This window comes from Macrobrachium rosenbergii, chromosome 25 (assembly GCF_040412425.1).
Source record: "Macrobrachium rosenbergii isolate ZJJX-2024 chromosome 25, ASM4041242v1, whole genome shotgun sequence".
Lineage (NCBI taxonomy): Eukaryota > Metazoa > Arthropoda > Malacostraca > Decapoda > Palaemonidae > Macrobrachium > Macrobrachium rosenbergii.
In genome coordinates, this window is record NC_089765.1 from 25,886,910 (window position 1) to 25,910,411 (window position 23,502).

General features: G+C 37.7%; 2 protein-coding genes and 1 long non-coding RNA gene across 6 annotated transcripts in view; 2 read left to right on the forward strand and 1 right to left on the reverse strand.

The window, feature by feature from the left end:
• Positions 1-3,266, forward strand: part of LOC136852140 (uncharacterized) — a 3,665-nt gene extending 399 nt beyond the window's left edge. Inside the window, exons 2-4 of the long non-coding RNA XR_010857082.1 lie at positions 1,458-1,551; positions 1,708-1,860; positions 3,133-3,266. This is a non-coding gene — a long non-coding RNA (uncharacterized lncRNA). The remainder of the gene's footprint in view (positions 1-1,457; positions 1,552-1,707; positions 1,861-3,132) is intronic.
• A 541-nt stretch (positions 3,267-3,807) lies between these two features.
• Positions 3,808-6,810, forward strand: LOC136852141 (ionotropic receptor 93a-like). Its single transcript, XM_067126590.1, has 3 exons — positions 3,808-3,954; positions 4,393-4,544; positions 5,230-6,810. Exons 1-3 carry the CDS (start codon positions 3,841-3,843, stop codon positions 5,606-5,608), a joined length of 645 nt encoding a protein of 214 aa, XP_066982691.1. The 5' UTR covers positions 3,808-3,840; the 3' UTR covers positions 5,609-6,810.
• Positions 6,811-10,017: 3,207 nt separating this feature from the next.
• LOC136852499 (uncharacterized) lies at positions 10,018-22,629 on the reverse strand. 4 transcript variants are annotated; one of them, XM_067127174.1, is made up of 3 exons: positions 22,511-22,621; positions 18,173-18,423; positions 10,018-10,995 (listed from the first exon to the last, which is right to left on the reverse strand). In XM_067127174.1, the coding sequence occupies exons 1-3, from the start codon at positions 22,576-22,578 to the stop codon at positions 10,979-10,981; spliced, it is 336 nt and encodes a 111-aa protein (XP_066983275.1). In that variant the 5' UTR covers positions 22,579-22,621; the 3' UTR covers positions 10,018-10,978. The 4 variants fall into 4 exon arrangements, with proteins under 4 accessions (XP_066983275.1, XP_066983274.1, XP_066983271.1 ...); XM_067127173.1 differs by lacking the exon at positions 18,173-18,423 and having other exon boundaries at positions 22,511-22,629; XM_067127170.1 differs by lacking the exon at positions 22,511-22,621 and having other exon boundaries at positions 18,173-18,331.
• Positions 22,630-23,502: the final 873 nt, after the last annotated feature.

Genomic DNA, 23,502 nt, shown 5'->3' on the forward strand with positions numbered 1-23,502 from the left:
ACGCGAAGAGATTCTGTTGCAGTAGTTCTATTTCCTCTGACGTTTCGACTCGCGTTCTGGCGGCCATCAACAGAGAGTGGCAAAAGCGAGTGAATTAAGATACATGTTAGACAGGTGTGTATAGCAGGCGGGTGGTTTGCAGTTGGCGAGTTAACTAGTGCGCTAAAATTTGATTTGTCGCGGGTTGATCATGCTGCGTCTTTTCCGGGAGGTGTTGAGGTCTTCTTGGTGTATTCAATGGTACATATTGTCCACTTATATGCCTCTCTTCCTTCAGAAGTGTGGCTCCTTAAACTGATATCTTTTTCGGCAAGTGCTTTTGGAATGAGGCTGTTAGACCGGCACCCTAATACTCTCTGGATGCAACTAATCACAATTGACTGGCTAATAGGCACATAATTCTCAGCTTAGGTTATCAGGGGCAAAGTGGAGTTTAACTGACCATGGCTAAACTTTTCTGCCTCCTCAAGGAATCAACCCTAGCACTCTTGATAGTGACCTGGGCGCTATGACGACTTGACAAGAAACTGTCATAGTTAGTACTATTACAGGTAATGGTTATCCAAGGCACCAACAGCATCTTAAGACTCTCCCGCTGGTATGAAGCTTCCTTTCTAGGATTAGCCTTTTACTTATTTTTCTAAAACCTAGCATATTCTTCACATATTATCCTGGATCTCTAAGCACCTGGTATTAGTGAGATTTAAGTATAGCATACCTAAATCTCATTACATTACTTTATCTTCCTGTTATATCATTCAAGATGACAGGTCATTTACTATGGTATCCAACAGGATGCATTGTTTATAATCACTGGTTGATTTTGGTTAAAAAATTTGTGCTATCGGCCAAAAATTGGGCCACTTCCGACCATTCACCAGTTGCAACTAAATAACAGGCAGAGGTGTTGAACAGCAAGTTTTGAAAGAGGAATTGATTGGAGACACAGTAAAAGGATAAAAAATGGTTGAAGCTTGGGGTAACGGGGACGCCGCAAATCCTCTTTTGTAATGTCTACAGTGTACCACGTGAGGTGCACTGACGGTACTACCCCTCTACGGGAACAATCACGGGTTAATGTTTTGACTGTATAGACTCCGAAAAGAAAAATTCATCCAGTAGCAAAGGTAGTTTAGTTTCAGAGACAGTCTTTTAAGCGCCACTGAAGATAATGCAGGCCTTGCAGTAAAATGTATCTCTACTGATTTCTGCTATAACAATGCATTCTTATCTGATATATTCTTTAAATTAGTTATTAACAAACAAGAATAACTGCAGGCTTATTATCTTACTCAGGCCTGGCTGTAAATTCATTATATATAATTATTATAACTATCAAATACAATGAAAACCACTAAAAATTCAATGTCCATTTGTGGTGTTGAATATAGTAAGCATATAAAACACCTTTATACATACTGTGAGCCTTTTAGAAAAAATTTCTTCCTTTCGAACAGGTATGTTTTTGCTGGACTCTCAAAGAAGGAACTAGATGCCATTATCAAAACGAAGAAGGGAAGGAACACAGAGCACATCACTGGATTCGTGAAGGTGAAATTTCTCATTGTAATACTGACAATACGCAAAATCTCGGTCATTCACATCATATATATCCCTTTATTTATATATCCACGAAAGTAAGCATCATTCATTACATTACATCGAATTTCGAGGAAAGTTTAGGACACTGATGAACTTTGTCCTCAGGAGGAGGATCCAGATGAATGGAAAATGTACATGAACCAACTCTATTGGGGGGAAGGGATGACTCTTGTCAACAGATGGCGCCGCCGTGGCTTCACTTCTGATGGAGAGATCTTCCCCGTCAAAACTTGGGACCTGAGAGGAGCTCCACTCATTGTATGTAATCTTCTCTCTTAGAATGGTGGTGTAATCTCTTTATTTCTCAGTTATTTAAGGCACTGTAGTTTGGGTTCACACAAGGCCATAAGTTACACTCTAGTTATATAAGTAGGCCATTTTTGGCATAGCATTCATTTCTGCTTTTGGTAAGTAAAACAAACATGCTAAGTGTATTGTTAAAGTAACACGTGTCGCCTGCTAAACCCCAACTAACTTCTTTTTAAGAGCTTTCTGACTGATGAAAATAATGCTGAATATGGATAACTCTGTGAAACACCAATTCCCTGGTGGCTGCTTGTGTTATTCTGAAGGTCATGGTCAAGTTCGCAAGATCACTGTCCTTGATAAAATCTGATGGGGCTTCATTTGGGGAGTAAGTATGCTAGCAGTGAAGGCTTTATCTCTTTGAAGCCTTAGAGAAAGCTATGTCCATGGTTAAAGCTTTTACATAAAGGGAGACAATCTTCCATCGTGCACATTTATGCATGAAGGTCTTCCCTCATTTCAAGTTTGACTGAATTCTTCTACCGTGTAGGTTGATCCGCAATAACAAGGTAAGTTTGACAGACACACTGATAAACAAAGTGACATACCGAGACAGATGGATAGACAGACAAGACGATCTCCCCGTCAAGGTCTACCTTTGCACCAGATTTACCAGAAACCCTTCAACCCTGTAGGAGTTGGGTGACAAGGTAAGCATGACAGACACACTATTGAACAGACAAAGGTACAAACGAAGGGAAAAACTGTAGTTGTTGGTGCTGAAAACTTAATTTAGAGTTCCTAAATCACCAGGACATGAAAACTAGTAACATTACATTATGATTTTAGCAGATTTCTTGGGCCTCCTGAAATTTGTCATGACCCTTGGGCCCTATGGCCTCTGGCTGAAACCGTTGATTCTACATGATGGATGGATTTTTGTAAACTGGCTTCATGTTTGTAGGAAAGTAGTGTAAAAAAAATAATGTCTAATAAAAAGGTAAAGCACAAAAAAACTTAGACCACTTGAGTTTGAGAGGTGCAAATGCCTACAAAGACATTTCATAAATGCCATCACTTATGATCAGTTTATTCCCATTTCTTTAAAGTTATATCTTAATCAAAAGAAAATATTTGTCAGAGACAGTTCCAAAAGAAATGAAATGTTAGTTAAATCTTAGAAGTCTGTCTCAATTATTCTGAATTCTTTTGGCAGAAATATAACTAACCCAAGCAATTGGCCAGAGTAGCGTATTTACTTTTGTTAATCATTCCTTTTCACAGTTATACACATTCCAGTTCGAGCCTCACGTCATCTTTGACGCTCCAGGAAAAAGACCTCACGGAAGAGATATCAAGATGGCAGATACCTTTGCGGAGGTTCTCAACTTTACTTTGGTCATCAAAAAATCTCCGGATGGTAAGGAAAAATATTCTAGATAAGAACCTTGAACAGTCTGATCCTCCCATACTTTACTGTGAGCCTTACAAAGACCGCTAGGTTTGTTTCATCAGGTGGGCTGAGCTGCGCTGCGCAGGCTCTGGAAAGCCGTCAGCTGCATAATTGTAATCTTGACTGTTGTACAGTACAGGCAGATTATACAGAATATCTGGAGTGTTCATGATCTTCCTGAACTTCTTCTAGTTCTTCTATTCTTGTTGTATTTTTCTCTCTTATTGTAAGCCATTGCCTTTTAATTAGTCCGCAAGTCTGTCCTGTAGCCTCTCAGTTTCCTCACTGTTGCCACAAGGATGCCATTCATTTTCTGTATCCTCTTTGATGTTGGTTACTAAGAACAGAGCACTTTAATACTTCACTGTTCTTCTCTTTGTTCCATTTCCTTCTTATTGTTTTGCATTTGAGTTTGGTTCTTATTGTTGACAGTAGCTTTATTTTCAGGTGAAGCTTGTACATCACTTTTATTATTATTGTTTACTTCTTTCGCAGGCGAATTCTGGGGATTTCCTGACGCAAATGGTTCTTGGAATGGAATGAATGGAAAAATGCAAAGACGAGAAGGCCACTTTGGACTTGGCTACTCATTCCTTACTAACAATGACAACAGAATGGCAGCCATTGATTTCACGCAGTTCTATGACTGTGACGTAAGAATGTTTAACTTAAATTTTCTCTCATAAATTGTAACTTTGTTCAAGGTAACACCATGTTAAATAAGTAGTCCCTTTGCTCAAGATGATATAATCTGGGATCAACTACTTATTTATACCATGAAAAATAAACCTTCTTCAGCTAGCTTCATGAAGTTGAGCATAAATTGTTGTTGGAAGGTTTTTATGTAACTGGGGGGATGATATTTAAGTAATTATGAAGAGCAAATAGATAGGAGTATGTACAGTACCATGGGACTACAGTAAATAAAGAGATGATTTGAATCAGGGATAGGATAGATGATTGGTGGGGAATGCAGATGGCTTTTATATGTACACATGGGCTTTGTAAATATCTACACACAGAGATACCTGCATGGTTAAGTGAAAACACTCCCTGTTATGTAATGACCTTTAACTATCTTTTATGAACAGCAAAGCTGCTTCATGGCGAGAACGGAACCACCTATACCTAAGTGGCAGTCGCTACTGGCTCCTTTCAAGCTCGACACCTGGATGGGCACTCTTATCGGTTTACTGGTCATCTCTCCGATCATCTACTTTCTTGCAAATGGTCCAGCAACTGAGTAAATATTCGATTTTTCGTAATTCTTTGTCTCAGCTAAAGTGCAAATGGTGACTGGAAGGTTAACCAGACGGCCATTTCTAGTCTAGGCCTCAAGGAAACAGAAAAGGAGGATTGAAAGCGAGAAGGCTCTGGCTTTGACCATGAATGAAGTGATAGACCTGCTTGTTTTAGGAAGTCTTCCTAATCTTTGAAAGACTTCAGCCGTGGCTGTATATATTCTTTTCACGTGCGGAATTGATGAAATGGATGTTAAAACACCTGTTTGTCATACGCATTAATAAAGCAAAATAAAAACGAATATTCGTTTCTAATCAGTTCATGAATACTCAGAAGCCCTTTCCTTTGAATGCAGTCTTCAAGAAAATAATATGCCCAAATATTTTAACAGAAAAATTAACAGAAGGCAGAAGTAAAATTCAACAGTGATTAATTATTAACAATGAATAAAATCTATTAAGCAAATAAACAAATGAATAGCAGCGAGGAATGATTTTAAGAGTTTATTTTAGAAAGTAGACAATTCGTAAGTTTCATCCAACAGTAGTAGGAGAAGTAAACTGATGATAAAAATATAGGACAGTACTATCAGTAGCCTACGTTCACCGCTGATTCACAGCCATTGAGACAAAAAATGGATCTACATCTAACTGAAATGATAACCAAATCTGATTTTCCCATTGCAGCGTTGAGGAAGTAAAATCTCTGAAGTTACTGCAAATATCTTACTTGTTCACGCTTGGGTACCACCTCCGAGAACCCCAGGTTCAGATTCCGAAGAGAACTGCCACGAAAGTGTGGATTCTGTTCCTGTCGATTCACACCCTGGTCCTTACGACGCTTTACTGCGGCAACCTCACTGCGTTCCTGACGATAGAGAGACGGCAGCCCAGCATCGAGACGATACAAGAACTGCACGAGTCCGGCCGGTCCGTCATTGGGATTGGCTGCTACTTCAAGGTGTCCTTCGAGGAGTCATCGAATGTGTACATCAAGGTTGGGGACGCGTTGCTCAAGGGTACTCTTGTCGTTGAAGTTTTAGGTTTCAGTATGTTCATTGCTTAAGGCACTTCGTTGTTCCTTTTGTCTACTGATAAGCATATTTCTGACTATGACATTGCAAGTTGAAAATAAAGAAATGGATAGCACAAGGATTGGAATAGCAGCTACATACACTCACACACACTCATATATATTTACATACATATGGGTCTGTCTGTGAGTGTGTACTTGCTGGTGTGTGACTATAAATTGGAAGTTTAAAAACAAGCATCTGCTATTTACGCCTCGTCATTCTACTTTTGAAAGAATCCGTTCACCTTGCCCCCATTTCTCCTCTCTGAAGGACTTTGTGAACAGGTACCTGAGGTGGACTGATGAACTGGATTTTTCACATCAACTCATCCAAGGCAAAGGCGTCTTTTTGGAAACCAGGACGTTTCAGGATTATCTGATTGTGACCAATTACACCTACAAAGGTGTCGCCTCCATGAGGATTATGAAGGTACATATGTGTGAGTCATAAGTCATGATACAAGTACGCACAATTATACATGCATCAGGGGGCGTTCACACTACGGTGAAACATGTCATAACCACACGTCTGTAACTTATCAAACAGATATCACAAACAGGTTGAATACAAGTCAATGACTTGGCGGTAGCTGTAACTATCGCTTCATATGATTATCCTGTATTGGCCAAAGATTCGTTCTCCACTTGCGGTTGCTGACGTATTTTCAACCTGTATGTGATATGTAGGAGGTAAGTTACTGCCATGTGTTTATGACATGTTCTGCTGTAGTGAGGATGCACCCTAAAGTATGATAAGAGTCTCAAACATTTCTGTTTGGAAATACTGGATGCGTGTCCAAAGTTTGAAGTAAAAGTGTGTTCCAAAATTCCCAAAGTATTTTACTGACCAGACCACTGTAATCCTCTCCTAAGGATTCTCAAAGCTGAGGACTCCTCTGGGACTACTGAAGGGGACTGCTGCCTACACACATATCTCCATCTTATCACATACATATCCCAAACAAGTTGAAAACAATTCAGTGATCACTAGTGGAAGACGAACCTTTGGCATTTGCTGGACAATCATACGAAGCAGCGTTTGCTGTTCCCAATAAGTTTTAGAAAATGGAGAGTGGTGGATAATCTTGTGAAGAAAACTCTCTAATTGCTCATAAAATTTTTGCTCTTATTAGTAAATGGAGCTTTCAAGCCATCAACATATTTCCCTGTTACATTCCACAAGAAAAACTAGGTTATTTATCTGAATTCATGCCCAGATCGCCACCTCTCCTATGTAAGCGATAGAACACACACACATATATATACATGTGTATATAATATATATATATATATATATATATATATATATATATATATATATATATATATATATATATATATATATATATATATATATATATATATATATATATATATATATTCATTCTGAAAGCCAGTCCTAAACGTTCATGGTACCTGCTGTGCAATGCATCTCTTTCCACGAATCTTTCTCAGGAATGTTATCAGCCTCAGAACATAGGGTCACACTCCAGCGCCACTTCCCAGTGAAGGAGAGCTTCAACAAGGTCATCGGCATGATCTATGATACGGGTTTGATGCTGAAGTGGTACATGGATATTCTGAGTCAAAGCAAGAAGGTGAGTGAGTGCAGTCAGAAGCGTTTGTTTTGACACAGCTCTGGTTCTTTGCGCACACACACACACAGAGCTGTGTTGCATTTTGCAATATTTAAGAGTAGATAGTGATGCTAGCAAACGAGTCTTCGAACTGTAGGAAAAACTTCAGGTATAAAAAAAGCCTAATAACGCCTTTCCTACCGGAACTTAATTAGGCTTGTCTGTACAGAAATTGCCATTTTCTGTGTACCTGTCTATTTAACTATCTATATATCTATATATTTATAAGAATGTATATATATGTATGTATGTATACATATCAATGTATCTATATAATATACATATACATGTATATATATACTTATAATATATATGTATATATATACAGTATATATATATATATATATATATATATATATATATATATATATATATATATATATATATATATATATATATATATATATATATATATATATATATATATAGTGTGTGTGTGCGTGTAAGCAATTCGTCTTCTTAAGTCTTCAAAGCATTTTCGCCCTATGATACCTAAAGAAAACAAAAGACGATCAGCCATCTTCTTTTTCCTCTTCTTGCCAGATTTCGTCAGACACCGGAGACAACGAAATGGAGACGACGGAGAGCCAAAGTGGCATTCCACTGAGCTTGGAGCACCTTCAGGGAATCTTCTACATCTTACTTATCGGTCTTGCCATTTCTGCTATGGTATTTTCCCTCGAGGTCTTCTGCGCCTAAGGACGGTCGAGTCACCGGCCGAGCGTCCAGTCCCCAGACGGCCACTTCCTGACGCAGGACACCCTGGCGCCTACTATTCATACTCGACTGAAATCTCGATGATTTTCTGATGTTGGGAGTCGTGAGTGACGGTCGACAGCGGGGTACGTTGAAAGAGGATATTCATCGCTGGCAGATAAACTACCAGTGTTTCATGTACAGGCTATATGGAGTATTTGTAAAAAAATATAAATTTCTAATAAATGATAATTGACAGCAAAGTTTACTGACAAGTAGTTTTATTTGCAGAGAGAGAGAGAAAGAGACAGAGAGATGTTATTTTGTAATAATTTTTAAAAAATTATCAGTTATAACCTAACAACTATATTGTTTCTCAATAATTCACTTGATGACTACTGTAATTCTAATGTATCCTAGTTTTCTTAGTTTACATATATATATATATATATATATATATATATATATATATATATATATATATATATATATATATATATATATATATATATATATATACACACAGAATAATTAAAAGAGGGTCTGTAATTCATACACCAGACTATATTGATGGGTGTCATTTGCCAGACGCACAAAATGAAACCCCAAGGTTTCTGACACCTCTGCATAACCAGGAATTTAGCATCAGGATATCAGTGCCCAAGAGCAATCCAAACCCTGGTTCTTTTAGGCCTACATTGTTTTCCAAACAATGGTCACCTGGCATTAGATTGTAGGATTGAAGTTCGTCACCACACCTTCATTTGCGGCCGCAGCTTCCCAACTAACTCCAGTGTGGATGCTGACGTCTACAACAGACCACAGTGGCTGGCCTATGAAGTGGCTAATACTGAGATTTTATGGACAGGCCTTCATTCATAACTTTGGGGGTAAAAGTGGTGCTGATGACTTGCGTGGGTGTTTTCCAGCATGCGCCCCTGTCAGTGAAATAGACTTCTTGTTGATTTTCCTTTCTTGCTTACTTCGAATCATTTCTATTTCAACATAGGCTTCTTTCCACAGTATGCAATATATATATATATATATATATATATATATATATATATATATATATATATATATATATATATATATATATATATATATATATATATATATATATATATATATATATATATATATATAAAACAGAGAATCTTAAAACAGACTTACTGACTGTACCAATAAAAAAATCTGGTAGACAGCTCTGCAGGCTTGATGAAATTGGTCGGGAGTATGTATTTCTATTATAATTATGCTGGGTAAACACTATCACTATCTTGATATATTGTTTGAAGTATTCTTAAAACAGTTAAGTTTTATGGGGACCACTCTCTCTCTCTCGTCAGCAGGAATCAAATGTTAATCAAATTTTACAGAAAACAAGGAATCTATATAAAGTTCTTGTCCGATTTTCAGCCCAGTTGACATCTTGGTTTGATGTGGTTTTAACATCTATCTGTAGCTCAAGGGGGGTTGGGGGTTAATCCTTGGTATTAGTCATGGAGGTCAGACATCTTTGCTGTCTATCAGTCCAGACGACTACTGTTTATCTTATCTAAAACAGTAAAGGATTATTCTCCCTTTACAGTGACCTTAAACTGATGAGAACTCTGTTTATCAGTGTACCCTCCTCAAGATTTATTCTGTGGCCGAAATCTTAACTATGTGTGGCTATTGCTTTATTTGCATTATCCACATTATCAACTCTTTTGTGCTCATCGGCGCATTTATGGAGACCTATTTTACTTATGTTTTTATAGAGAAATTTACATAATTAGATAATGTAAGAAAATCCTGCCGTTTATCCCTACAACTCTCTATGGTTTCTTTTCATTTAACTTGGAATAGTAACTTTATCATTTTCTCTCTCTCTCCGTTAACGATTTTCCTTTTCATTGTTTTTCCTCAACCAAAAACGGCGTTTTTAAGAATCTTTTTTGCAGTGCTTTTAAGCGAACTGCTTGTAATGAGTCTACATTTCGCGAAGCTCATTTCAAGAACAGTCGCTAAGAATATTAATTTTTACAAACAAAGCCATTCAATAGAGGAAATTAAAAGACTATGAAGTTGTATTTAGTGATAATTTTAATTTGAATAACCTTGTTCTTTATCAATTCAAACAGTTTTTACCTATACCAGCAGTAGTGGTATTTTCAAAATGTGCAGGTGTGCTCACCAATATATATATATATATATATATATATATATATATATATATATATATATATATATATATATATATATATATATATATATATAATTTTTTTTAACACCCACTTTTTACAGCATCACGAAGCTCCCGGACCCAGCTGGTGACAAGACCTGCACCTGAGAAATCCTCAAGTTTCAGAAACATATTCTCGACCTCCTTCTTGGCTTGTTCATACTCTGCTCTCTGCTGCTGGTTGGGTTTCCATAAGCTCAGAGCTCGTTTATCAATGTAATGCTCTGCGGCCACAAACTGATTGATTATCTCGCGTGCATTTCTTGCCACTGGGTTCAGATCTCTGCTGTCATCGCCAGTCAAAACATGATAATAGGTGACCATGTGATTCACAACGGAATTTCGTAGCTGACGAACTTTTTGACCGTAGATGACGCTGTTATCGTCACTGACCTGACCCGAAATGTGAACAACCAGCTTTTCTATAAGTGCACCTATAGGTTGTGGAAGCGGCTCGTTGACTGCTTTCAAGACTCCCGTGTTTGCCAGCTTACTTTGTAAACTGTTGAGATTGCCGCAGCGGATTTGACCGAGGAAGTCGTTCACGATGTCCTTGTAAACCCTCCGGATGTTGTTGTTGATGATGTGTTCTCCCCTTTTAGCTGGTTCCTTCAGAGTAACAACCGCCGGTGTCTTGTCTTGCCTGTGATGGATTTCTCCCAGTTCCCTATACGGTAGATCCGTCGCGTTGCAGAAGCAAGAAACTGCTAAAACGAGTATAGGCACAAAGAAAAGGCGAGTTTCCCTCATTTCCTTGCTTCTCTCTTCCTTGGTATTTGCCATTCCTTTGTTCCGACAACCTCAAGGCTCAATGGCAACTGTAGTGATAAAAAAAAAATGAGTGTGTAAGACAGGATTTCTTCATGTATTAGATTTGCGTGACATTCAAACTGCATACGCGCACTCATACACGCACTTTGTGTAAAATACGAAATCTTGGTTGTTATACAGGTGCTTTGGCATTTATGGAGATCAAGATGAAAAGGGCAGTTTGTGACGGAATGATAAGAGCAAAGAGTCTGTGTCTGGCCCAGTCGAAGGACATCCGCCGTCAGAAAGACTAGAGGTGGGTGGAAAAATATAAATTTGTTGTACTTTGGGGGTCCGGACCAGTGCCTGGCTCTGATTGGAGAGCATGAAAGAGTAGTTTTCCAAGGTGATTAAAATGCAAAGGTAGGGGACAAAACGACAGAGAGAGAGAGAGAGAGAGAGAGAGAGAGAGAGAGAGAGAGAGAGAGAGAGAGAGAGAGAGAGAGATATGACATTATCGGTAGGTAGAAAGTATATAAGACTGAAAGTAGTCTTGTGGAAATACGCATGGGAAGAGCCTAGACTGTTAGAAAATATGGGAAAGTTTAATAATGAGGAAAAGAGTTTGCGCTTGTACAGAGTAGGTGGGAGAATAAGCTGATGGATATAACCGTGAGAAGGTGCTTAGCTGGAAGTATATCTGGAAGATAACAGACTCATAATTATATGCTTTCCTCATTGTACAGAGTGGCTACTGTTTTCTGCACAGTAGTTCAGCATGTACAGCATTACTGTGGCAATAACAGCTGTTTTGTTCTTTCTCTGGAAGCTCTCTGTTAGGAGAAATGACTTCATTTAAAAATATACATATACACGCACATATATATAAACATACTTATAATGTATATATATACAAATAGCAAATAGCAATATATATATATATATATATATATATATATATATATATATATATATATATATATATATATATATATATATATATATATATATATATATATATATATATATATATGGCCATTTAACTTCTCGACTTCGTATTGGTTGTAACGTGACTGTAAGAATTATCCCTGATTAATGTTTTTTAATATACCTGGGTATTTGTAAGGTGTGTAGGATTTTAAATGAGAAAATAGGGGGAGGGTAGAATCAGCTTCGACAAGGAAAAATGTAATTGGATAAAGCGTTTGTCGTAAAATATTCGTGGAAGAATGCTGTGAAGAAAGGCGAAACACTCTATGTAGCACAAATGGAACAAGAGAAAGCTTATGGTAGCATTAATGTAGACACAAAATAAAGAGTGATACGACTACATAATGTAGAAGGTAATCAACTGGGTAATTTGAGATCCTGTGATGCAGCAAATTGTTCGTCAAAATGCGTGGTCATGAAAATTATGAACTTAAGCAAAGGAGGTCTGAAGAGGAGGGTCTGAAACAAAGGAGGTAACACTCCAACTTAACGGCTCAACTTTGCGAACTTCTGCGATTATCTGCTACCAAATTATGATGATTTTTTCCTCTTCTACGATCTCAGATGGTACATTTTTAGGTATGTCTCTTAAACGGAATGTTAAATGTAAAGTACATGTTAGTTTACGTTAGGAACAATGTGGAATTGCCATTAAGTGCAGGCTATAATAAAGAGTCTTTGTTACTTAAAGAACTGAGTTACCTATTAGAAAGGCCAGACCACCCAAGTGTCTGTTAAGCTGAGGTGCTACTGTATTAAGCATTTCTCTGCATGGATTGTAGAGAACAGTTAGACTTCAGAGACAGAGCAGGAGATGTAGGTGTGAAGATGTAGAAATATCTTCTCACTGGACAAAAAGTCTGAATCAAGTGACTAAATCAAACATGAGAAGCAAATACTGGTTCGAGAATCTATAGACTGAACACTTCAAATGGTGTTTCAAAAATGAACTGTACCAGAAACATGATCTATTGAAGAATGTGACTATTTTTCTGCTTCTCTTGATGAATATGTCTGTATCTTGATCATCTACTGTTTTTCTCTAACAGCAACGAAAACAAAAACTATTATTATATTATTACTTAGGAGAAAATCTGTCTTGAAAACCAACATGGTCAGACTCCAAAGAAACTCGGATTTAATCTCATTTCTTAAGCACTGCCTACGGGTGCGTCCACACTACAAAGAAAACACATCATAAACACAAAGGGAAACTTCTTGCACACTCATCACAAACAGTTTGAATGCAAGTTAACAACTTATTGTAGTCCCAACGAATGCTTCATACGACTACATAGCATTGGCCTAGGGTTTGTTCTTCACTCCCAGTTGTTGACTTGCTTTCAACTTGTTTGTGATATGTATGCGATAAGTTTTCGGCATGAATTTATGATATGTTTTAGTACAGCGTGGATGCACTGTACACTTGCTGAGATTGGGGTTGGGCAACCCTTAGTGGTGGCCGGTAATAGTCACAGATAAAGAGTCACAATTTTGGCTAAGAAAAAAAGTCACATTAAATTATGGTGGCCAGTAATCATTAGGTTGGGTCAAGTTAGGGTAGGTAGGTTAGGTTAGGCTAAAGGTTAGGTTATCTTGGGTTAGGTTGGGTGGTTAGGTTACTTTTTTCCTGTGACTTTATTACCGGCCACCATAAATTATTGTGACTTTTTTTCTGTGGCTTTTTTACTTGGATTCCCTTAGCTCACGTAGGAAAAAAAAAAGGCATGCTCAAGATAAGACTTCTTTCCGGCACGCAAAATCCGAGGCTCACCTTACAAAAACTATATTGATAACTATTCAATTTCTTTTATACTGAAACTTCTTTTCTTATTGATGGCAAATGCAAAAAAAAATCCCGCTGTTTTTCTCTCTCTAGTTTTGCTTTGATGTATTCTACTAAAAACGGTAAAGTTTCTCCCAAGCTCGATATAATACATAGTTTTTCAAGTAAAAAAAAAAAAAAAAAGTTATCTTGGTTTTGTAGTTTTTATGCATCACTGATAGGTTACCGCGATCAATAAAAGATCTTCAGTCTTATATCCTTTTACTGTGCTTTTTATCAATAAACCAGCTGCAAGATTGGGCACCGTAAAGTGTAATTATGACTGTCATATACATCCACACAATTTTAAGACGCTATTTTCATTATCGACAAAGGAGTGAACAATATTCAGATATTTGATCAAATAAATCACCCACTACTTATCTTAGCTTGTATGAAAGTTTTGATAAGAGCCGAGATAAGTAATGGGTGATTTATTTGATAACAACAATCTTAATACTGTTTACACCTTTGCTGATGCTAAAAACAGCGTATTTAAATTGTGAGGATGTACATGACAATCCTGATTTCACTTAAAGGTTACTGAAAAATATCAAAATACCTATAAGACACCAAATAATATTACGATTCCAAAAATTCGATTGGCATCGTGAGCAAATTTTGTATGAACGATTTGGCTGATTGGGATTGGACTGGAATATAGAGTCTAGGGCAAAGGCCAAGTGCTGGGACCTATGAGGTCATTCAGCGCTGAAACGGAAATTGACAGTAAGAAGGTTTGAAAGGTGTAACAGGAGGAAAATCTCACAGTTGCACCGTGAAACGATTTTTAGGAGGGGGTGGAAAGTAAAATGGAAGAGAATCAGAATGGAGGTACAGTAAAAGGAACGAAAGGGGTTGCAGCTAGGGGTCATAGGGACGATGCAAAAAACCTTAAGTAATGCCTACAGTACACCACGTGAGGTGCATTGACGGCACTAACTCCCTACGGAGAGATTTGGGCACACACCCTTCAAAAGATTGCCCACCTCTGGGACCCAGAATGACCTAGAATTTCGCATCCCAGTCCAAAAGGTTACATGATCACGCTCTCTGAAGGCTAGGAGTGCATCCACGCTACGGTCAAACAAGTCAGGCACATATCAGCAACTTATCGTACACACATCACAAACAAGTTGATCTCAAGTTAATGACTTGTTGGCAGTTCTCACTAAAGCTTCATACGATAACTCAGCACTTGCCAAAGGTTCGTTCTCCACTTTCAGTGGTGACTTATTTTCCACACGTTTACGATACGTCAGAGATAAGTTGCCACCGTGTTTATGACATGTTTCATTGTAGTGTGGACGCACCCTAAGTCGCGAAGGATGTTGCTACGCAGTGGAAGGCAGCCAATCAAGGGAAATACTTTGGTGTTTTAACGTGACAACTCAGCCCCCATGTTCAGAAAGTGAGCGTCATGAAATTTTGCTCTCGGGTCCGAGGCAATTACTCGTTGAGAATGAGCAGTACGTTAAATGTAAATGTACGATAGTGTAGGTAGACCCTTAAACTTCATGCTTCACATACAAACTTATTGTTCTGACGCCATCAGGCCGCTGTGGGAGCTGCGGCCTTCCTCTGATTTCGTGCGGTGTAGTGTGCTCAAGACCGCTATAGCAACCGAACGGCTCATCCGATCGCAGAAATTCTGGTGTCAGTTTGTGCGTACAAAAACAGGATAACTAAAAACATCACCAAGAATTAACACACATGGTGGCTTTCTAACAACAATAATTTTCTTTGCAGATTACAAGCCAAAACAGTTAAAAATTACGAGTTAGGCGAAAAGGACACGGATAATATTAACAACACGAATAGCGCTACACAAGACAAATCTAATACTGAAAGGATGACTTAGCTACCTCAATCCATTCCGGAGTTATATGAACAAGAAGTTGACAATTCTACGCAGCAACGAAATGCTTAGTCACCATATGTGCTAAACATAACATAGAGATTAATGGAATGAGAGAATATGCCAAAAAAAAAAGCATTGAAAAAGGAAATAAAGTTGAGAATTAAGCAAGATATCGAAGAGACCTTGAAAGAAAAGAGGAAAGAAATGAAGAAGCTGAGATACATAAAAAACTTCGGGGAAAATAATTACAGGAGGGAACTCGAATCAAAGGACGAGCGTCTGACAGTGAAAGCCAGCCTGAATATGTTGAACTTGAAGGCTAACTTCCGGGGCAAAAATAAGGACGAGGTCTGTGATATCTGCAGGTTGAAGGAACCGAAAATTTATTTAGGTATAAAACTCAACGCAAAACAAAAGCTCATGACATTACTTTAGAGACCCTGAAATCCCCCAACAGAAAACTGGGGGAATATATCTGGCTAGCCCGGAAAATTAAGAATGTTGTTAACCTGGAGAGCGATGGATGCCACCAAAGCTAATAGCGTGGTTCTGCCTCAATTAAAAAGAAGAAATGAAAGGGGAGAGGGTTAAAAGTAAAGTGGAAATTCATTGACAATATTCTGTAATAATATCTAGTTTGGAAACATCTCAATTTTTCGCGGTTATTGTTGCAAAAGACACGAATAAAAAATTTTGAAGTAATACAAAATAAAGTTATTGTTGCAGAAGAGACACGAATTAAACATTTTGAAGTAATATAAAATAAAGTAAAACTATAGATGATTAAAATTGTAAAAAAAAAGGGGGGGGGGGGAATAGAGCTCTGCACCTCACGCGAATAGTGTGCCCGTAATTGTGTTTGTGGAGTGAGCGCTTAGGAACCAACAACCAGGAACCAAAAGTGGACGTGGCGATTGCGTTATCATCAAATGCCTCATCCCTTGACGAGGGTAACACTAAACAACGACGACAATCAGCGCAAACGAAAAAAAGCAACAAGGTAGACTGCAACAACGCAGACAATTAAATGCAAAACGAAGGAAGAAGTCAATAGACACGTCTCCGGCAAATACATTAATGACGTTCCAGCCAGACACGACTCAGCGCAAATACATTAATGACGTTCCAGCCAGACACGACTCAGCGATACCGGCCGCAAATTCCGACATGTAGGCTAGTACTGAACCAGCCCTGGTTCATCTGCCATTCCCCTAGGTCAGATTAAGTTAGGTTGGTTAAGATTTGAAAGTAACCCTTCGGTTAATTTGGATGTGGGAAACTTAAGATTATTTTCAAGAAAATTCTATGGTTAGTTTTTAAGATATGGCGTCCCGCTTTTTTCAGGGAAAGGTCCCAGTACTCGGTTACATCTCGGGAAAATGGCCATACGGGCCGCCCAATACTCAACCGTTTGTACATCGCCGCTGCTCTCCCGTTGGCATATTCCCGAGGTGGATACTAGTATTGCCCCAGCCCAGGTTTTTTTTGCCGTGCCCCTACAATGGGTTAAATTGGCTACATTCAATATACCCATTCGTCATTTGGGTGTGGGAAACGTAATGAGATTATTATCTAGAAAATTCTATGGTTAGTTTTTAAAATATGGCGTCCCGCTTTTTTCAGGGAAAGGTCCCAGGCTGGCACAACACCGGGTTACATCTCGGGAAAATGACTCCCGTTGCGTGCTAATAACAATAAATTGGCTTCAACAAGCCCATATAGTCATGTCTCTCTCTCTCTCTCTCTCTCTCTCTCTCTCTCCAGAGACGTTGTCATGTAGACATACCTACGGCCTGTAGACGACACAGCCCACCCCAATTTTTTATTTAAGTGTTTGCCCCCGAACATCGACTTTAATAATGGATACAATAGTTTAGAAAAATCGAACATGTGACTAATAATGCCACTCTTGCTATGTATTTTAACGATAACAGCGCGCATGCATGTGGTTGCTTGACTGAGTGCAAAGACACATTTCAGTTACACGTCCCGTCTTCCCCAATATTTACACTCGGGTATTCAAACGTCCAATTCCGTTGAATAGCAACAAATATAGCATCTTTGAATGGTTTCCTTGACATAATCTCTTTCAAACAAAGAAATAAAAAACAGGAAACGAAAGCAAAAAAAGAAAAATGTAGTGAATGTTTTTATCATTCAACATGGAACGCAGCACAAAACCATTCAAAGAAACGCGATTTGAATGCTTCATAGTAGGTCGAAGACAAATATAACACAAGTAATACGCCCTCAAACGTTAAGAAATCACATATGTACAGTATATGTGTACGGTTGTCGCGTGGCTGATAAACAGGTTTCGATTGTATAACTTTTCAGACAAATACAGCACGCCAACTCTCAACAACTTGAAAATATAAGCAACAACAACGTGGGATTGAGAAGCGATTATATATATATATATATATATATATATATATATATATATATATATATATATATATGTATATATGTGTGTGTGTGTGTGTGTGTGTGTGTGTGTGTGTGTATGTATATTCTAAAAGCAAGTATATCAGTCAAGCTTTTATAAAATAGCCAAGTACGCACTTACCAGTTGAGAATGAACGAGTACGACACTCTCCCGGCGAACTACTGACTTGCAGCAACAGACTTCGAAGGTTTTTATGGGTCTCTCGTGGCCTTGGGTATACGCCCCGAGGAGGGATGTTTCCCGGGATCCCGAGATCCTGGGGTCCCGTGCTCTTTTCGTCCGGGAATATTCCATTGACAAAGTGGGAAAGATTGTTCGCATAATTCGCAAGTCTCCAGTAAAAAACGATCCTCTGCAGAGTTATGTTAAATCTGAAAATCGTGAAAGTATTCACCTGTTACTTGACTGCAAGACAAGATGGAATAGTTTAGTTGCTATGATTGAACGATTCTTAGATCTGAGGTCTCCAGCAGAAAAAAACATTGATTGACTATAAAATAAATAACCCTTTAAGTGAAGCAGAGTATGTTGCACTCGCTGCTATCGTTCGTGCTTTGAAGTCTATCCAGTTAGGCTCTGAGAAACTTTGTAGTCGGGATGTGACACTTCTTAGCGCTGAAGGAGATTTTTTTTCATCATTGAGGAACTTCATGAACAAAACTGCTTTTTCATTGAAATTGAAAGAAGCATTAATATCTAGACTAAACGAAAGAAGGCAAAAAACACTAATTGGGTTACTAAAATACATGAAAAATGCCGTTCCAGAAATTAGAGGGAGCCATAAAAAGGGAAACAGAGTGCATCCCTAAAACAACCCAACCAAGCCAGGCGATTAGCAGGAGCACAACTAAAGAGTTTGAAATTTTTGAAGCAACAGCAGAACAGACAGCAAACATAACAAAGATAACAGCTGCATTAGAATCTATACCACCCACATCTGTCGAAGCAGAAAGAGCTTTTTCAGCTGTAGGACTGTTTATCACGAGACTCAGAACTGGTCTAAGTGATAAAAATGTAAATTGTTTGAGTTTTCTACGAGCATATTTCAAGTCAAAGTAGTTTGTAGTAACAGCTAGAAGCAAATTTATTATTTTCCTACTTTTGTTATTTTATCAGAAGAGCGTTACATGAATATATAGTTTTCTTGTTTTTTTTTTTTCATATAACTGTCACAGAGGCAGGTTTCATGTAAGTTTACGCTTTTCGGAGTCGTTTGAAGACAGACGGTCATTTTGATTTAAGAATTTTGTTACTTGTAATGAACATTAATCATTTTACTTTCACCAGGTTTATATTACAAAAGCATGTGATCGTATACAGTCCTTTTGATTTAAGAATTTTGTTATTTGTAATGAACATTGATAATTTTTCTTTCACCAGGGTTATATCAAGATCTAGAGAAACAGGTCTCGTACTCACATGTGCTGACGTCACGGTTCCCGGTCCCGCTCTCTCTTTCACGATTCACGCGAAAGTCAACTGGTGGACACCAAGATCTTGATGGACGCGGGGCAAATATTTTCCTATGTGTTGATAGTGACATAATGCCGGGTAACTGTGCTGTTTACGGCTGCAATAACCGCTACAGCAACACAAGAGGAAAGGGGATTAGCTTCTTCAGTTTCCCGAACGATAAAGAAACAAGGGTACAATGGATAATTGTATGCAAGCGGGCTGACCCGATTAACACCAAATATCCCCTCATTTGCTCATCGCATTTTAAAGATGATGATTTCAAAGACGAATTGAAATCCCGCCTTCTTAATGTTTCGAAAAAACAGTTGAAGAATGATGCTGTGCCTTCAGTTTGTCTGCATAAAGGTACTGTATGATATCTACCATGCATTGCATTGCCAGTGACAGTATGTTGGTAAGATAGGAGTAGTCCAATTTTGGTAGCCATTTTCCCGATACTTTGCACCAGTGTCAGCATCGTTTTAGGTTTACCAGGAAACATTTTATTCAAAACAAGAATTATCTATATATTTCGAAATGTTTACCTGCAATTGCAGAAAAGTAAAGTCCCCTTACAATTGTCTGAAATAAATATTCAGTTAGGCCTACGTCTGGGAAGCAACTTGTAGATGATTTCATAATCTATCAACCATGAGTTGGCAAAATATTATAACTCCTTGTTTAAGACCTGTGACTTTTTTTTTAATGAAACGGGTAATGTCTGTGCATATTGTCTGAAATAAATATCCAGTTAGGCCTACGTCTGGAAAGCAACCTGAGTATATATATAAACAACACCCACACATGCATAGGTAAAAGAACTGGCTTTCTAGATAGGACATTAATACAAGGATTACTGATATTTCAGGCATAATAGCAGCAAGTTCTCGAAGAGACGACAGGGCAACTAAGCGGAGCAGAAAAAAGGAAATAGGCGAACTTCTTTGTGATGGAAATGAAACTTTAGCAGGTGGAGATAGCTGGGCTTCAGTTTCAGGAGATATATAATGATAACTATGAAAATGGAGAACTTTCACAACAAGAACTGAAACAACGGATACAAACTTTAGAAAGAGAGAAAAAGCAATTGAGAGAAACAATGAATTCTAATATGATTAGGGAGCTAGAGCGTATCTTCATGCCTATGTTTAGTAAAACAGAAATTCAAGCTTTGATTAGCCAAAAGAGAGTCTTATGGACAGATGATGACATATCCAAAGCATTATGTGTTTAAAGCAGTTCATGGTGAAACACTCAGGGAAGGAAAAGGGTGTATCGATACGCTGGCATCTGAGCTTCAGTTGGCAGTGAAAGATTTACCAAGTGAAATTGTAATTTATTTTGCAAGAATAAGTATTTTTTTCAGAATGAGGTATTTAAATAGAAATATTAAGAGTAGGCCAGATAGTATATCTAGAACTAGAGTAAAGAAAATGAAAAAAAATCATGTAAAAAAATTTTCAACATAATACAAACGCATGAACATGCAATTTGGTATGTCATGATAATTTGGAGCTTTATAATTATATCACATGAAGCACCAATTTATTTAGTTATGTTTATAAAACAAATATTAAAGGACAAAAAAAAAATCATTTCAAATGATATCCTTTTTGTTAAAAAATTCCGAGTATTTTTATCAGTCACATAAAAACTTTATACGCCATTGGCAATGTCAGCGGGAGGGAGGACGGACCGGGAGAGATGGCGTCATCGCCTCGCAGGCGTACGAAACCTGTTTCTCTAGATCTTGCTATAAGTCAAAGGAGAAAACGAATGGCGAGTGCAGGTGCAACATGACCTTGGGCGGTCACATTGCAACACATGGGCTAGCACTACGCTGTCGTTACCAAGCGCAACGGCAGAACATTTTTTTTTATCTCTAGTTTTAACTTTTATAAAAATAAGCTACTTCATTACGGGTAAATTAATCACTGCTGTACACTATATTTCGAAATATTATTGTTCTGACGTCTATTGTAGTTGACGTAAAAATTTTACATTCTAAACAATATATACAGCAAACATTGGAAAGCCAAATACAATCTGTTTAACAAACTGCATTTATTTTAACATGTTTAGTTGCTTTGATATTTCCGGGGTCATTGTTAACTGACAGTTTTGAAAAGACGTTTAGCCAAAAAAATTTTCCCGCCATGCTCAGCGACTTGTAAACAAAACGACGACAGACAAGGCTTGCAAAGTCATTTTTTCCTGTTCTTAAGCTTTGGAAAGATACTTAGCGAGAACCGTTGAATAAGGACTCTGACACGAAAGTAATTTTGAGTTATTTGGAATAATACTGTTCTTAACAGAACACCAAAACATTAAAATAAACCTGCCTAGTCATCAGCATAGGCCTAGCGTTTGCATGGCCAGGATTCTCTTCTTTGTTGTTACCATTCTTTAAAGCTTTTTCTTTGGGGGGGAGGGACGAGTATGATGATTCGATAACCTTTACCATAGAAGAATTATCCTTATGTATTTGAAATGAAGTTGTGCTTAGAATATAAGTTTTAAAAGTGAGACACGTTTAGGATGTAGAGTAGTCTAGTGTAGCCTAGACTACAAAACGTCGTTCTCCTGGTATTAGCCAACCAGTCGATGGGGAATATTATTTGACGAAAGCATGAATTTAAACATTTGCTACACATAAAAAATGCAACAATTTTAACTTCCAATCGAGTAATCGAAGTTGTTTTCTACCGTTAGTTTACCCCGTCACAGACTCGCCAAGCATGAAGTTTCGACATTTCATAAAACGCATTTTTGTGTAGCAACTCTAACACTGCCTTTACATGTCTAAAACTGAAAATCATGTGGTACAGACTATATCCTAGAGGCCTACCAACTACAAAGAATTCATATTGACTGCCTAAATACAGCAGGTCTTCTTATGCATCACAGTTACGTTCAAAAGGCGAGATTTGTTGACACATGCCATTTACGTCACTAGCCTAGCACATAATTATGGGTAAATATAATTCAGTATGCTTTCCTTACCTGACAAATGTTGTTCCATTTTCTCTTGAAGAATTCCTGTGTCTGTTTCTGCAATTGTAAGCTGCCATTATAAGGATAAGAATCCGAAAAAATAATAGAGGCACACACTGACAATCCAATCAGCAAGGAGTGAAAGCAGCGCCAACCTGGTGGCGGGTCAACAAACTACTTAGTTCAAGTATTCTGATAACATCTCCACTTATTTATTGAACTTTTATGCTTCGGACGGGACAGAACTAAACTTTTTTTTTATCGAGACGAAGATGGACTTCACAGATGGAGGATTTTTAAGCCGAATACAGCTTGTCACCATAAAATAGTGGTCTCAGATATCACCAGATAAAGCAAAGTGAAACATTAACTAAAGTCAAGTTGCTTGCGTTACCCGAATCACACCGGAGAAGATGGGAGAATGTACGAATGCGGCTCAGGACAGGATAAGTCAAAGTTTTTTTGTTTTTTTACTTTTTTTTTCAATAAGACGAGGATGCATTTAACGTGTAGGTCATTGTATTGATTGCTTCTTGTCCAAATAACATCGTAGTTATTTCGAATGATTAACGAGTACAGCGAATCATAACTTATGAGCTATGCTTGAATTTCTTCCTCAGAAATGATATATTTATTAGCAAAATATAACAATTAGAGAACTTATGAATTTACATGTTGGTAGGCCTAAATTGAATAATATATTGCTTTTTGTTATTTACTTTTATTATGCTTTATATATATATATATATATATATATATATATATATATATATATATATATATATATATATATATATGTGTGTGTGTGTGTGTGTGTGTGTGTGTGTGTCTGTGTTATGAATCATTTGAAGTCATCGTGTATCACCCAGTCGACCTGACGTCCTCTGAAACAGACTGCAGATGAGATAGGAACAGAAATGGCTGAGAGCCTGGGAATGCAACGATAACTTATTAATCTCTCTACCGGAGAGGGAAAAATGCTTGGTTGGCTGAAGATTCTG

What these genes read in the sequence shown, in the direction of transcription:
- LOC136852141 (XM_067126590.1), top strand. Translation starts at nt 3,841, where the DNA reads ATGAATGGAAAAATGCAAAGACGAGAAGGCCACTTTGGACTTGGCTAC. An exon ending in CGCAGTTCTATGACTGTGAC is followed by an intron (nt 3,955 to 4,392) that starts GTAAGAATGTTT and finishes TTTTATGAACAG; the next exon opens with CAAAGCTGCTTCATGGCGAG. An exon ending in GCAAATGGTCCAGCAACTGA is followed by an intron (nt 4,545 to 5,229) that starts GTAAATATTCGA and finishes TTCCCATTGCAG; the next exon opens with CGTTGAGGAAGTAAAATCTC.
- LOC136852499 (XM_067127173.1), bottom strand. Translation starts at nt 10,960, where the DNA reads ATGGCAAATACCAAGGAAGAGAGAAGCAAGGAAATGAGGGAAACTCGC.